Consider the following 13,909-nt stretch of genomic DNA (forward strand, 5'->3'; position numbering starts at 1 on the left):
CCTATAATCCCAGTGAGATCAGAGGATCGTGATTCTAAGCCTGCCAGCCAGGAAAATCTGTGAGACTCTCATCTCCAAGCCGGAAATGGAGCTGTGGTTCAAGTGGCAGACTGCTAGCCTTGAGCATAGGGACGAGCACCCAGACACTGAGTTCAAGCCCAGGACCCGCACCAAACAGCAACAAATTCCCACTTCCTTATGGAACTGAGGAATGTGGGCTTGGAAGGGTGGCGGCTTGGGAGGAAAGGTGCCACCTGCTCAGACCAGTGCCACATAGCTTTCTGTCATAATAACTCTGCACAGCAAATGGCAATGGGCTGATGGAGCAGGAATGGTGCTTAGGGGGATGGGGCGTCAGGGGAGGCTTGGCTTGAAGTCTCCAGGACTGATAAGGACCTCTCTGGCCTGCAGCAGCCTTCAAGTGAGACAGGAGAGGAAAAGGTTTGGAGAGAGAGGACAAGGCACTCCTTGAGTTGGAGGGACAGAGCTCAGTGTCCCCTCAAGGAGGCTGGAGAGTCCCACAGGGGGACCCGAGCAGGCCCCAGTCACTAGGCTCCTGGCACTAAAAGAGGAAGGGGTGGGCATGGCAGAGGCATTGCAGCTCCCTCCCTTTTCCTGCTGAGGAGGCAGGCGAAGGGTTAACTCATTTCAGAGTGGGAGTGGGTCAGGTCCAGATCTGCACCTCTGGGGCCACTCCTCCCCGCTTCCCCCAGCAGGCAGGTGGGTGGCCAGGAAGGGGTTAATGCACCGCCCTGCCCTGCGTCCTCCTGTGTCCTGTTACTGCTGAGACAGACCTGCCCTGCCAGCTGAGCAACTTTCCTCCGGAGTGTGTGTGTGTGTGTGTGTGTGTGTGTGTGTGTGTGTGCCGGCTGGCTGGCCGCAGGAGTCCAGCCCCGCTGCGGGGACCCCACACTGCCATTGTGAAGGGTCGCTCCCTCCCCATAGAGGGTGGGTTTCCAGAACTGGGGGCCACGGTTCATGGCTCTGGACCTGCTCTTGAGGCTGTGCTGTGCCCCTGCCACGCGGGTCAGAGGGTCACTGCAGAGACTGCTTGGGCCGGGGCTAAGGGAGCCCACACAGGAGGTAAGCGCTCTTCCAGGGCACCTTGGGGGTGGTGGCACCTTGCATGGAAGGTCAGGAGACAAAAGAGCGGGCTGGGGGCAGATGAAATGGTAGGGCTGGGCTGTGGAGAACCTGAAGGCTTCTTACTTGAGTCCTTTCCTCCCTCCCTGATATCTTCAGGAAGGGTGGCACTTAGCATCTTTTATGACAGTCCTTACTCCGCTGCGCCCTCTTCCTTAACCCCCCCTGAGTCCCCCTCTCCCCTTGCACATGAAGCTCAAATTAGCCGGCAGAAGCTTAGGGGCTAGCAAGATGATTCCCTGCCCCCCCCCCCATCCCCAGCAGCAGGAAGGGCACTGCCACTCCCCCCTCCCCCTCCCCCTGCTGTGTGCATTGGACTTGGTGGAGGGCAGAGGACAGGGTGGGGAGATGCTGGGTGGGGGGGCACACACAAGACTTTGGCAAACTCATGCACATGACTGGACAGATCTGGGTTCTTTTCGTCTCTCTGAACCCTGACTCTGGGGATGCCATCTGCTTCCTCCAACCTGACTTTTGGGGGAACTCTCTAGCTCTCCCCCTTTTCTTCCTACTGTCTGTCCAATCTGTGAGCTCTGAGAAGGGAACCTCCACACAGCACTCCCCCCACCCCAAGTTCTTATTGAGACCACCTTGTGTACAGGAGACATAGGGTTTATACTCAGCCCCCCACCCCCACATACACCAGCCCAGCTGACTCCCCTTCACAGCTGGGTCCTCTGCCTCCAGCCTCTCCCCATCTCTGAAGTGGCCTCTCCAAGCCTGTTTTCTCAGTGTCCTTCCCTCCACCTGACAGGGTCTGGCTCAAGGTCACTGCAGTAATTCCATACCGACTGCCCGGGGCTGCCTCTGCTGCTGCTGCCACCGCCGCCACCGCCACCACCGCCTTATCGGCAGCTGGGTTTGTGTTTCACTCCCTTTTATTCCTGAGCATATTGTGTTCGATAAAAACCCTTTTGCTTGTAACTCGCCTGGCAGGGCTCCCGGCGCCCGCTCCCGCCTTCCTTCCTCTCCTCCCCCCTCTTCCTTCCTACCTTGGCTCCTCAAACTCCATGGCTCCTCCCTGTTTCTGATGCTTCCCTTCTCCTAGCTTGGGCAGAGATGGGCTGAAAATGCCCACCTCCTTTTGACAAGCGAAGTCCAGGAAGAGATCCTAGCCCCACACAGTGGGCCCCCTCCCACTAAAGCCAGTGTCCCCACCCAGGAAGGCCTGCCCGTGCCCAGGCAGCCAGGCCCTGCCAGGGCTCTGGTGGAGTCAGGATTACCGACTGGTTCTGCTAGTTCCAGGGGCCAGAGGGAGGGGCATCGGATGGGGCGGGCTTCCAGCACAACTATTCCCGAATTGACTGTGCCACTACTAGCCTCCCTCCCACCCAGGAGGTGAAGACAGGTCTGAGTCACATCCAGGGGGAAGGGCGGGAGTTAAACAAGTTGTGGCTGTGGCATCTTCCACAAAAGGTCTGCCACTGGCTGGACGGAAAGACAGACAGCAAACCGAAGGTAGGCAGCGCTTGGGGCCAGGTGCATTCCTAACTCCCAGGGATCCCAGGCTCCTGGGCCCTGGGATGGGGGTGGGGGGAACCTGCCAAGGCTTGTGAGTGGTGGTGGCTTTGAACTGAGCCTGGCTGGCGATCATTTGATCCATCATTGGTTTGCTTCACTGTGCTGGGCTGGAAGGAGAGTAGTGCCGGGGGGGGGGGGGGGGGGTGGAGGGGGTGGAAGCTGTGGAGCAGGACAAGCCTTCTGGTTACTGTTCCCAGCCTCCTGGGTGCTAGCGGAGGCACAGTTTCAGCAGGGACAAGAGGGTGCTGCAGGCGAGTGAGCTCTTCACCTGTGTGGAGTTTCCTGGGGGAAAGCAAAGGAGCTCAGGCTTGCCAGCGTGCCTGGACTCATACAAACACACACACCGGCTTTGCTTTCTGGTAGGGCCTTGGGAGGGCTCTTCTTTAAGGCCTGGTCCCGAGGCCAGGGAAGGAGATGAGCAGGCCCTGATTTTCCCCTTGGACTGTCAGAGGTCTGCCATGTGCTTGAGCCTTGGAGATCTGTCCTTCCCTTTGTGAACTTCTCATTCTGCCTGAAACCAAACTAGGTGACACTAACAAGAAGTATTGGGTTAGTCTGGTGGAGATCTAGGTGTCAGTACCAGCCCTGCCACTTACATTCCATGTGACATGGTCAGATTGATGGCCTTACTGCTCCTGTGTTTGCCTATGGGTGGTTGGGTGGTAGAGTCTGGGTCTCTGCCAGGCAGGCTTCCCTACAGGTTTCTTCCTTTAGCCTTCTGGCCTTGATGGTTTTTCCACTTCCTCACCTTTCCTTAGAGTCTTTCATCTCCCCTCAGCCATCACCTCCTCCAGGAGGTCTTCCCCTGGCTTTCTTCCCTTGCATCTTCTGTATCTCTTGACATACTCACTCTGGGCTGTGATTATCTGTACATGGTCACTGGATGTGCGTGGGTCAAGCATGTGGGTTGAGACTGGCTTAGTGCCTGGCTCAGAAAAGGCCCCCAGGAAAGAGGTACTGAATGAATCTTACTATAAAAACTAGCCATCTGAGGAAAGAAGAGTGAATGGAGAAGTCAGAAAGGTCAGGCAGGAGCAAGGTGGACGCTCCTGGCAGTCACATGAGGGTCCTTGATGAGCCAAGAGTTCATGTGGGTGGCCTGGGGCTATCCCGATCTCCACTCAACAGCTTTGTGATCTTGAGCCCATCATTGAATCCATCCATGATTCTTATTATCCCCCCATCTGTGAGTGGAGGGGGATGACTACAGTATCTTGGGGTGAGCCCAGAGCATGGGACCTAGCCCTGCCTGAGTAACAGAAGAAAAATAAGAGCTAGGAACCAGGGCTCACCTCTCCAATTCTAGCTATTCAGGAGGCTGAGATCTGAGGATCATGGCTAGAAACCAGTTGGGGCAGGAATGTCCATGAGACTCTTATGTCCAAGAAACTACCAAAAAATAAAAAAGTGGAAGTGGAGATGTGACTCAAGTGGTAGAGCACTAGCCTTGAGCTGAAATGGTGAGGGGCCCATAGTTCAGGCCCCACAACCGACAAAATAAAAATAAAAGTGTCCATGGAAGGCTGCTTCTGGCAGCAGAGACCCTTTGGGCCAGGCTTTAGTGAGTTGGTGGCTGAGTGCCTAGTAAGGTGGGCCACTGTCCCTGAGTCCCAGACCTTCTCTTCCTCAGCCCCATGTGGAAGCCAAGGGCAGAGCCGCCCTGCTGAGAGCACGGCGGCCCATCCTTCGAGATCGTGACCTCGAGACGTCGGTGGCGCTCGGCCCTCCACCTCCGCCACCGGGGGCGGGGGCCACCCACCTCCAAGTCCCCAGCCATGACCACCTCCGCCCTTAGACGCCAGGTGAAGAATATTGTGCACAACTACTCCGAGGCCGAGATCAAAGTGCGGGAGGCCACCAGCAATGACCCCTGGGGACCCCCGAGCTCCCTCATGTCGGAGATCGCTGACCTGACCTTCAACACCGTGGCCTTTGCTGAGGTCATGGGCATGCTGTGGCGACGCCTCAATGACAGTGGCAAAAACTGGCGGCATGTGTACAAGGCGCTGACGCTGCTGGATTATCTGCTCAAGACGGGCTCTGAGCGTGTGGCCCACCAGTGCCGGGAGAACCTCTACACCATCCAGACGCTCAAGGACTTCCAGCACATTGATCGGGACGGCAAGGACCAGGGCGTCAACGTGCGCGAGAAGGTCAAGCAGGTGATGGCCCTGCTCAAGGACGAGGAGCGCCTGCGCCAGGAGCGCACGCATGCCCTCAAGACCAAGGAGCGCATGGCCCTGGAGGGCATGGGTATTGGCAGTGGGCAGATGGGCTTCAGCCGCCGCTATGGAGATGACGGCCGTTCTCGGGGTTCCCCGTCTTCCTATACCTGTGAGTGAACCTGGGTGTGACCAGGGAAGGGAGGTCACTCTGAGATTCCCCCCCCCCCAAGTCATGATCAGATACCAACCTGATAATATTCTGAGGATTCAGTGAGACAAGGAAAGTAATGGAGCCTGGTATATAGTCGGTGCTCAGCAAATCAGCTGAGACCATACTCTTAGAGTCTTGGTCATCCTTATTGCCAGTGTGCTATTGATAGGGTGGTGTGGTGGTAGGAAGCAAAGGCTCTGTACACACAGACCATTCTTTCTGCTTCTTTTAAGCTGTATGACCTGGGCAACCAACTCCCTGGACCTCAGTTCCCTCCTCTGTAAAATGGGGTTAATTGCACCTGCTGAGACCAGGCCCAAGTCTTCAATCCTTTGTCCAGGCACAGGGCACTTAGTGTTAATATCCCCACTCCAGGGCACCATCAATGGGAAGTTCCTGATTAGGCTTCCACCCATGATGGTGGCCTCTGGCCCCTAGTGGTAGCCTTCCACCCATAGTGGTTGCCTCCCTAGCCTAAGAACCCCAGAATGGCCCTCCTTCCTTAAAGCCTGTGAGAGCTTGCCCAGGGCTCTGAAGCAGAAAACTTGTTTAATTTCTTTTTAATTTTTATTTTTTAGTGCCAGTCTTGGGGCTTGAACTCAGGGCCTAAGGCGGTTATCCCTGAGGTTTTTGTTTAAGGCTAGAGCTCTACCACTTTGAGCCACAGCGCCACTTCCAGATTTTTGGTAGTTGAGTGGAGATAAAAGAGTCTCATGGACTTTTCTACCTGGGCTGGCTTCGAACTACAATCCTCAGACCTCAGCCTCCTGAGTAGCTAGGATTACAGGCTTGAGCCACTGGCACCCAACGACCTTGTTTGGTTTAAAGATCATCCCTTAGTGTCCCCCCTGACCCCAAACGGGAGGGGATTCAGCTAGAAGAGTCCAAGAGCTAGAGTCAGGAGGCCTGGATTAAATCCTGGCCAGGCATTCCCCTGAACTCTCTGCCACCTACCAAGGGAGCCATTGTCTCTGTACCACTGGGTGGAACAGGAAATCTATATGAGGTCTCTAGGACCCTGCCTGGCTTGCTGGTGTCCTTGATGGCCCACAGTTTCCCTCTGTGAACCCCGAGTTTCCTGGCAGGCTGACGGGAGGGCCAGAGGGTACTTGGCGTGGTCAGAGGGTACCATGCTTGTTGCAGCTGCTTCCTCATCCCCCCGCTACGCCTCGGACCTGGAACATGCACGACCTCAGACGTCAGGAGAAGAAGAGCTGCAGCTGCAGCTGGCGCTGGCCATGAGCCGAGAAGAGGCAGAGAAGGTAAGGCCTGCGGCTGCACCTGGTAGGCCGCAGAGGAAAGAGTGAGGCCAGGTTGTTCCACAGCCTTGAGTTGGGCTGCCCAGATAACAGAGGATCTGTGTCCTGTGGGCTTGATACAGGCAGGGACTGCCTCTCACCCCCAGGGGTCTCTGGCATTGGGTGTTGGTTGGGGTACACAGTGTGTTTTCAGGATGAGTCCTGCTACCTCTTCCTGGTGGGGGGGAGGGGTGTGATGGTTACATTCCTAGGGAAATTGAGGATTAGTGCTCTTCCATCAGCTGTACTTTGGTCAGGGGATGGAGGGGGACAGGGATATAACCTCTGATACCCTTTCCTTTTATATTACTTCTGGGAATCTGGTCAGACTGGGCAGGAAGAAGCTGAGGCTCATCTGCAGGCCTAGGGGAGCTCTCAGCACCTGGAAGAAAAGATCCAGCTTCCTGCTCCTTAAACTGCACCATAGATTCCATGCAGGGACTCACCCCCCTCCTTACCCCCAGTGGGGTATTTCTAGAAGTCTTTCCACCCCTGTTCCCTGCGCAGGGCTGCCCTGTCTCTCAGCTGCAGGATGCAGAGGTGGGAGCTCTGGGCCAAATTCACCCCCTCTTTTCCTCCCTCGCAGCCAGTCCCCCCAGCCTCCCATAGGGACGAGGACCTACAGCTGCAGCTGGCTCTGCGTCTGAGCCAGCAGGAGCACGAGAAGGTAGTGAGTGGGTCAAGCTGTCTGGGCTGCAGATGCTGCTGCTGGTGTCCATGCTGGTGAAGGCGCTGGGGTGCATTAACCAGCTTCTCTACTGCTCTAACCTCGGTGCCTCCCACACTGCTCTCTTCTGGACCCCAGCCTTGGGGATCAGGTCCCTCTCTCAAGGCCTCTTTGTCCTCTGGGTCTTCTGCAGGAGGTGAAATCCTGGAGAGGAAATGACTCCCCAGTGGCCAACGGTGCAGAGGCCGCCTTCCGCCACCATCGGGACAAAGAACCTGGGAGAGAAGAGAGGAAGGAAGAAGAGAAGCTAAAAGACAGCCAGGTAGGAAACATGCCGGGATGCGTGGGCTAGACAGGTCTAGGAGGTAATTGTGTTGGCATTTGTGAAGCGTGTACAACAGTACTTGGTGTAGAGCAAGCACTACTTAAGGGTTTATTGAAAGGAAATGGGGGTGGAGGCTGGTATCAGCCCCTGGTCCCCTGGAATAACATGGAGTCAGGCTGAAAGCTGGGATATCAGAGTCCTGGTTGAGCCCTTGGCCTTGCTGCCACTTACTTTATGATTTGGGCATGTCTCTGGCTTCTGTGTTCCTCTTTTGCACAGTGTGCTTCCCTGACAATTCCAGCTCTGGCATCCTAGGATGGTGAGAGTGTAGATGAGCACTATGGGCTGGCTGAGTGTCAGTGGCTCACATTTGTAATTCTAGCTACTCAAGTGGCTGAGATCGGGAGGATTGCAGTGTGAGACCAGCCTGTACAAGAAGGAAAAAAAAAAGTTTACTAGATTCTATATCTTTCAGAATAATTAGCAAAAAGCAGGCCTGGAGGCTCAAGTGGTTGAGAGCCGGCTGAGAGAATGTAAGGCTGAGTTCAAGAGCGCTTGCTTAGCAAGCTCAAGGTCCTAAGTTCAAACCCCAGTACTTGCCCCCCTCCCCCAAACTCTCTAAAAATAGACTAGTGGCTGGCACAGACACAAGGTGCTGAAAACATCTTGGGCTCCCTGGGAGAGGGAGAAGATGGCCACTGGGAATGAGACTGTCTTCTAAAGCTGATCATGCTTCCCTGGGTGCCTTTGTACCCTTCCTGCCCATGTTCACTGTGGCCAGTTTCTCTTGAAGATTGACCTAGGGGGGGTAGGCTTGTTGTACAAACTCCATCTTGGTCCATATTCCCCCTTTCTCCTGGCCTGGGGTCTATTCTAGTTCTACCTCTCCCCACTTGTGTGACTTCAGGCCAAGTGTTTCCCCATTCTGGGCCTCAACTGTCTCGCCTGTAAACTAAGTAAATCATCTGCCCTACCTGCCTCACAGGATTGTTACAAAAAGCAGGGACTAAATGGATGAGGAAGCGTTTTATACACTGAAAGCACTGTCTGTAGGTGAGGGATCATTATGAGATGTTTGTGAAATGAATAAAGGAAGGAATGAGCTGGAGTTAGGCTGCAGGTCAGGACCTGCCCTCCCTCTGGGCCCAGCCCACTTCTGAGCCACTACTGCCTCTCCCCTCCACAGTCCTCCATCCTGGACTTGGCTGACATCTTCGTACCTGCCCCCACCCTGCCCTCCACACACTGCTCTGCGGACCCATGGGACATCCCAGGTGGGCATGCAGGGCTGGCTGCAAGGGGCTCCCAGGCCGGCCCCCAAGAGCCCCTTCCTTCCATCACTTGCCTGCAGACCATCTCCCCTAAATAAGTGAGGATCACTGGACAAGTGCTTGCCTCTAAAGCCTCAGCTGCCTCTGGGACATGGCTGTGGTACTAAGGTCTAGGATGTGGTCTCTGGTGCCTTGCTCGGCCCAGCCCTGATGCTGCCAAGGCCTGTGTGTGTGTGTGTGTGTGTGTGTGTGTGTGTGTGTGTGTGTGTGTGTGTGTGTGTGTGTGTGTGTGTGTGTGTGTGTGTGTGTGTGTGTGTGTGTGTGTGTGTCCAGGCTCCTAAGATAACTGCTGAGTTTGGGCTCCAGCTTGCTGTGTGGTCCTGAGTTTGCATCCTCCCTATGAAGTGTACCCCTATACTTCCTAATCTGGGCTGGATCCCTGGGAAGGTTCTAGACAGGGATCTGGTGAGTCTGGGGTCATGGTTTTATTGTTCCCCTTCCAGGTCTCAGGCCGAACACAGAGCCCAGTGGCTCCTCCTGGGGACCCTCTGCAGACCCCTGGTCTCCAGTTCCCTCAGGAAATGCCCTTTCCCGAAGCCAGCCTTGGGACCTGCTTCCTACACTCTCTTCCTCTGAGCCCTGGGGCAGGACCCCAGTGCTGTCTGCTGGACCCCCTCCCACAGATCCCTGGGCAGTGAACTCCCCCCACCACAAACTCCCCAGTGCTGGGGCTGACCCTTGGGGGCCCTCTGTGGAGACATCCAACACACCTGGTAAGTGGAAAGCAGGGGGGGTGTAGGAGACTAGGGGCATCTGAGTTCTCCTCCTTTCCTCCCTGCCAAGAGCAGCAGGTGCTGCTAGCTTTAGAGGGCCTCTTCCTGGGTCAGAGGTCACCCTCAGCCGGCCATTTCTGCCAGTTCATCTCATCTCCTTCTTCCTCCTTGGCCAGCTCTAGGTGGTACTCCAACCTTCCACCCCCTTGCCAAACCTCCGGATTCTACAGACACCAAGCAGGAGCTGGAGTGTGCCCAGGCTCTGCCCCTGGGGAAGCCCAGAAGCCCTGTGGGTGAGTAGGAGGCTCTAGGAGGGAAGGTTCCTAGAATGGGCCTCTGTCCACGTGGATGGCCTGTCCGTGCCCACCACCGATGAGCACGCCTATCTCTTCCAGAGCTGGATCTGTTTGGAGACCCCAGCCCCAAGCAAAATGGCACCAAGGAGCCAGACACTTTTGACCTGGGCTCGCTGGGGGAGACGCTAACCCAGCCCAGCAAGGAGACGCGCCCTTGCCGGACCCCAGAATCCTTCCTGGGTCCCTCGGCCTCCTCCTTGGTCAACCTTGACTCGCTGATCAAGGCGCCCCAGGCTGCGAAGACCCGGAACCCCTTCCTGACAGGTAAGGTTCCCCTCTCCCCATCCCTCTGCACTGGGGGACCCTTGCTGTCGTCACTGCCCTCCCATCAGACCCTGCCCCGTCCTACAATCTGGGCTGATTCTAAGGACCGCTCCTCCCTGTCTTCTCTCGGGTCCGCAGGTCTCAGCGCTCCGTCCCCCACCAACCCGTTTGGCACCGCCGGAGAACTGGGCAGGCCGACCCTGAACCAGATGCGAGCCGGGTCACCCGCGCTGGGCCTGGCTGCGGTCCCCGGCTCCATGACCTACAGCGCCTCTCTGCCCCTGCCGCTCAGCAGCGTGCCGGCCGGCATGGGCCTCCCCGCCTCGGTCAGCGTCTTCCCGCAGGCCGGGGCCTTCGCCCCGCCACCCCCCAGCCTGCCGCAGCCGCTGCTGCCCACGTCCGGCTCGGCGGGCCCGCTGCTCCCCACCCCGCAGGCCGGCACCAACCCCTTTCTCTGAGCCTCTGAGCCGTCCTGTGGGCCGTCGGTGCGCCATGCCCACACCCGCGGGTCTCCTGGCCCACGGCGCCCGCCCGTCCCGTCGGTCGTGCAGGTTGAGCACCGATCCAGGCCTCCACCAAGCTCGGACAGCTCCCGAAGCTTAGAGACTGAAGACCTCCGGGGGTCCGAGACCGCACAATGAAGACTGGGACTCATGCCCTCAGATCTTACCAAGTGGACTGTTTGCGAGCTGTGGCAGCTGGGCCTGGATCGCCAGCTGCGGAGAAATGTACTATTGAACAGTCTGGGAGTGCAGAAATACCTCTATTTCCATCACAGCTTTTCAACCCCCAACCCTTACCTCCTGTTCTAGAAAGCGCCTTCCAGATGCTTCCAAGCTGTCACTCATTCCACTCATTTATCACACATAGGCCCTGGAATGATCCAACAGCCCCCAGCCTCCAACAGAACCAGTTGGCTCCTATTTATTGTACTTTTTTTTTGTATGTCAGTACTGGGGCTTGAACTCAGGGCCTGGGCATTGTCATTTAGCCTTTTTCTCTCTCTCTCTCTCTCTCTTCTTTTTGTGCTCGAGGCTTGCATTCTGCCACTTGAGCCATAGCTCCACTTCTGGCTTTTAGGTAGTTAATTGGAGATAAGAGTCTTATGGACTTTTCTTCCTGAACTTTTCTGTAGGCCTGAGATCTCAGCCTCCTGTCTAGCTAGCATTACAGGTATGAGCCACTGGTGGCCAGGCTGTTGTGCACTTTTTAATGTGCTGGGCACTTTAGGCAGATAATTTAACTCAATCATTGCAACAACAGGCCTCTAAGGCAGACAATATTGTTAACCTCCACTCAGAACTGGCTACACATTTTGTATGGCCAAGCGGCTTTTTGTCCACTGCTGGGGGTAAGATCTCAAAACAGGGACACATAATGTCAAACCAAGCACATAGCCATCCTAGGTACAATGGCACAGATATTTCTCTGTCTCTGTCTCTGTCTCTCTCTGTCTCTCTGTCTTTCTGTCTGCCTCTCTCTTTCTCTCTCTCCTCTCTTTCTGTAGCTCCAGCTTTGTAGTTGAAGTCAAGTGGCATGCTCAGAGCGTGGGTGGCTTGGGGCTGGGATTCAGATTAGACAGTCTGGCTCCATAGCCCAGAGCTCTCAGGCGAGGGCCCAGATTTAATCCAGCAAATATTGACTGACTGCTACAAAGTGCTGGGCTGGCCTGGGAGGGATCCAAACTGCTGAGCTCACAGCCTCCAGGAGGAGTTCAGAGCACAGGGGGGTGGGGGAGTGGGCAGGCAAGGCAGGGGCATGTGGCACAGGAAGAAGTAGGAGGCAGCCTGGCTAGGTACAGGAGCCCCCATGCTTCTTCCTTCTACAGACTCACTTCCCTTCTCCGCAGGCCACGTGGCCCAACTCACTTCCAGTCAATGCCCCCAATCTATTGTCCTCTGTGCTCAGGGTCTGGCCCTGTAGGGGGCCTGTTGCTGCCCCTCCCCCTTTGGGGGCATGGAGGGCAAAGGCCTTCCATAGGCCAGAAGCACTAAAGTTGTCAGTGTGGAAGGGTGGGCACGCTGTCATGTACTGGGCAGGGTGGGGGAGGAGCTGCTATTACAGACCAGATGGGCTAGATTTCCTACATAGGAGTCAGGCCTATGTGGCAAACTGTTGCTCCAAGGGTTGAACTTAATGACAATCGCTTCCTAATAGGTGGTTATGCTTTTTGACCTTGAGTAAATGACTCCACCTGGCTATGTTCTGTGCCTCTGTTTCCTTGTTAAATGGGATCAGGAATGCCTTCCTTATGGGGTGCCATACAGGTGCTCCTTGGCTAGTGTCCATTTGCCTGGCAGTCTTCTGTCAGGCTCCATCTTGCTTGTTCAGGATCCTTCTTTGTGCTTACCTCACACTCCCCAGGGGCTCCCTAGGGGACTGTTTCTCCTCTGTTTCAGTCTCTGAGATATTGGCAGCCTGGCTTCCAGGCTGCCTGGACCACCACCTTCCTCCTGGGAGACCTAGAGGCTGGCGCTCTGCCCGGCCTAGGCTGCCACTCCTCATTCTTGGGATGCTTTCCTCCTGGCTCAGTGTTCTTCCCCACCCAGCTCCTACCTCATTCCAGTTCCACCTGACTTCCTGATCCCTGAGCTTGACTTCTCAGCTGCTTGACCTCCCAGCTGCCCTGGTGCATGGCCACCTGCAGAGTCTGTCATCACCTCAAATACTCCATGCTCAAGCTGGCTTCCCGCTGTGGAGCTGGGAGTACCCCCCGGGGAAGAGGGACCCAATCTTCCCACCAAGTGCCCTCACATCAAGCGCCCATCCACTCTTCCCTACCCCTAATCCTCTCTAAGCAGTATCTACTCACAGCCAGACATTGCTAGGGGCATCACTGGGCCAAGCCCATATAGGGCTTGGAGTTGCTGAAGCCAACGGTCTATCCTGGCCATCCTATTTGGCATATATGTATGCCTTGCACTTTTGTTGTTGTTGTTTTTTGCTAGTACTGGGTCTTGAATTCAGGGCCTTCTTATTAGCCCAATAAGTTCCCTTCCCATGGCTTAGCATGTTCCTTTCCTAGATAACACTAGGCCCATTTAGTTAAGGCAGTGAACAATAAGCCTCCAACCCCTTTTTACCTTTTTTTGGGGGGGTCAGTCATGGGACTTGAACTCTGGGCCAGGGCGCTGTCCCTCAGCTCTTCAGCTCAAGGTGATCGTTCTACCACTTGAGCCACAGCACCACTTCTGGTTTTCTGGTGGTTTATTGGAGATAAGAGTCTCACAGACTTTCCTGCCAGGGCTGGCTTTGAACCATGATCCTCAGATCTCAGCCTCCTGAGTAGCTAGGATTATAGGCATGAACTGTGGGCTCCCAGCCCCCTTTCACCTTGAGATGGTGCTCCCCTGAGGCAGCTACCACCTTGTAAGGCAGCAAGATCCCCTTAGAGTTACCTTCACATCTGGACAGCCACAAGACCCCTTCCTTATCTACTACTCGGGCAGCAGCCATAAATCCTAGAGAGCCATGATAAAGCCCCTGGTCCACACATCCAGAGTCTCTGCCTCCTAGCCCATCCTAAACCTTATAGGTTAGGTCAACTCAGACAATAGCCAGGACTTCTCTCCTGTAAGAAGGGGTCTTGCTGATCCCTTTATTGGCAATAAACCTTCTCTTTGTTCTTTGTACCTGGATGTCGGTGTGGTTTTTCTGGTAAAGTCTAATATACTCTAACACTTCTGTTTTCTCAGCTTTTGAGTTCACAACTGATACTCTACCACTTGAGCCTGGCTCTTTTCTTGGTTTATTGAGGGTGAAATTTTGAGGACTTTCCTGCTTAGCCTGGCTTTCAACCATGGTCCTCCAGGCCTCGGCCTCCTGAGTAGCTAGGATTACAGGCATGAGCCATTGGTACTCCTCACTTTTCGCAGGCCCAGGAACTTCTCTGGTCTTATGCTCTGTCTAGTACCT

The 13,909-nt window shown here is 55.5% G+C and overlaps 1 protein-coding gene across 3 annotated transcripts; it reads left to right on the plus strand.

Annotated features, from left to right (window-relative positions):
* The first annotated feature begins 738 nt into the window (after positions 1-738).
* Epn3 (epsin 3) lies at positions 739-13,626 on the plus strand. Of its 3 annotated transcripts, XM_070028346.1 has the most exons (11): positions 740-1,083; positions 1,898-2,002; positions 4,295-4,998; positions 6,184-6,302; positions 6,925-7,005; positions 7,199-7,327; positions 8,517-8,604; positions 9,105-9,374; positions 9,551-9,667; positions 9,770-9,994; positions 10,133-13,626. In XM_070028346.1, exons 3-11 carry the CDS (start codon positions 4,440-4,442, stop codon positions 10,450-10,452), a joined length of 1,908 nt encoding a protein of 635 aa, XP_069884447.1. In that variant the 5' UTR covers positions 740-1,083; positions 1,898-2,002; positions 4,295-4,439; the 3' UTR covers positions 10,453-13,626. The 3 variants fall into 3 exon arrangements, with proteins under 3 accessions (XP_069884450.1, XP_069884447.1, XP_069884448.1); XM_070028349.1 differs by lacking the exon at positions 6,925-7,005 and having other exon boundaries at positions 739-1,083; XM_070028347.1 differs by lacking the exons at positions 740-1,083; positions 1,898-2,002 and adding an exon at positions 2,290-2,601.
* Positions 13,627-13,909: the final 283 nt, after the last annotated feature.

The sequence above is a fragment of the Dipodomys merriami genome, unplaced genomic scaffold, assembly GCF_024711535.1.
Source record: "Dipodomys merriami isolate MVZ:Mamm:240054 unplaced genomic scaffold, mDipMer1.0.p SCAF_19, whole genome shotgun sequence".
Lineage (NCBI taxonomy): Eukaryota > Metazoa > Chordata > Mammalia > Rodentia > Heteromyidae > Dipodomys > Dipodomys merriami.

What these genes read in the sequence shown, in the direction of transcription:
- Epn3 (XM_070028346.1), top strand. Translation starts at nt 4,440, where the DNA reads ATGACCACCTCCGCCCTTAGACGCCAGGTGAAGAATATTGTGCACAAC. An exon ending in AGAAGCTAAAAGACAGCCAG is followed by an intron (nt 7,328 to 8,516) that starts GTAGGAAACATG and finishes TCCCCTCCACAG; the next exon opens with TCCTCCATCCTGGACTTGGC. An exon ending in GGACCCATGGGACATCCCAG is followed by an intron (nt 8,605 to 9,104) that starts GTGGGCATGCAG and finishes TTCCCCTTCCAG; the next exon opens with GTCTCAGGCCGAACACAGAG.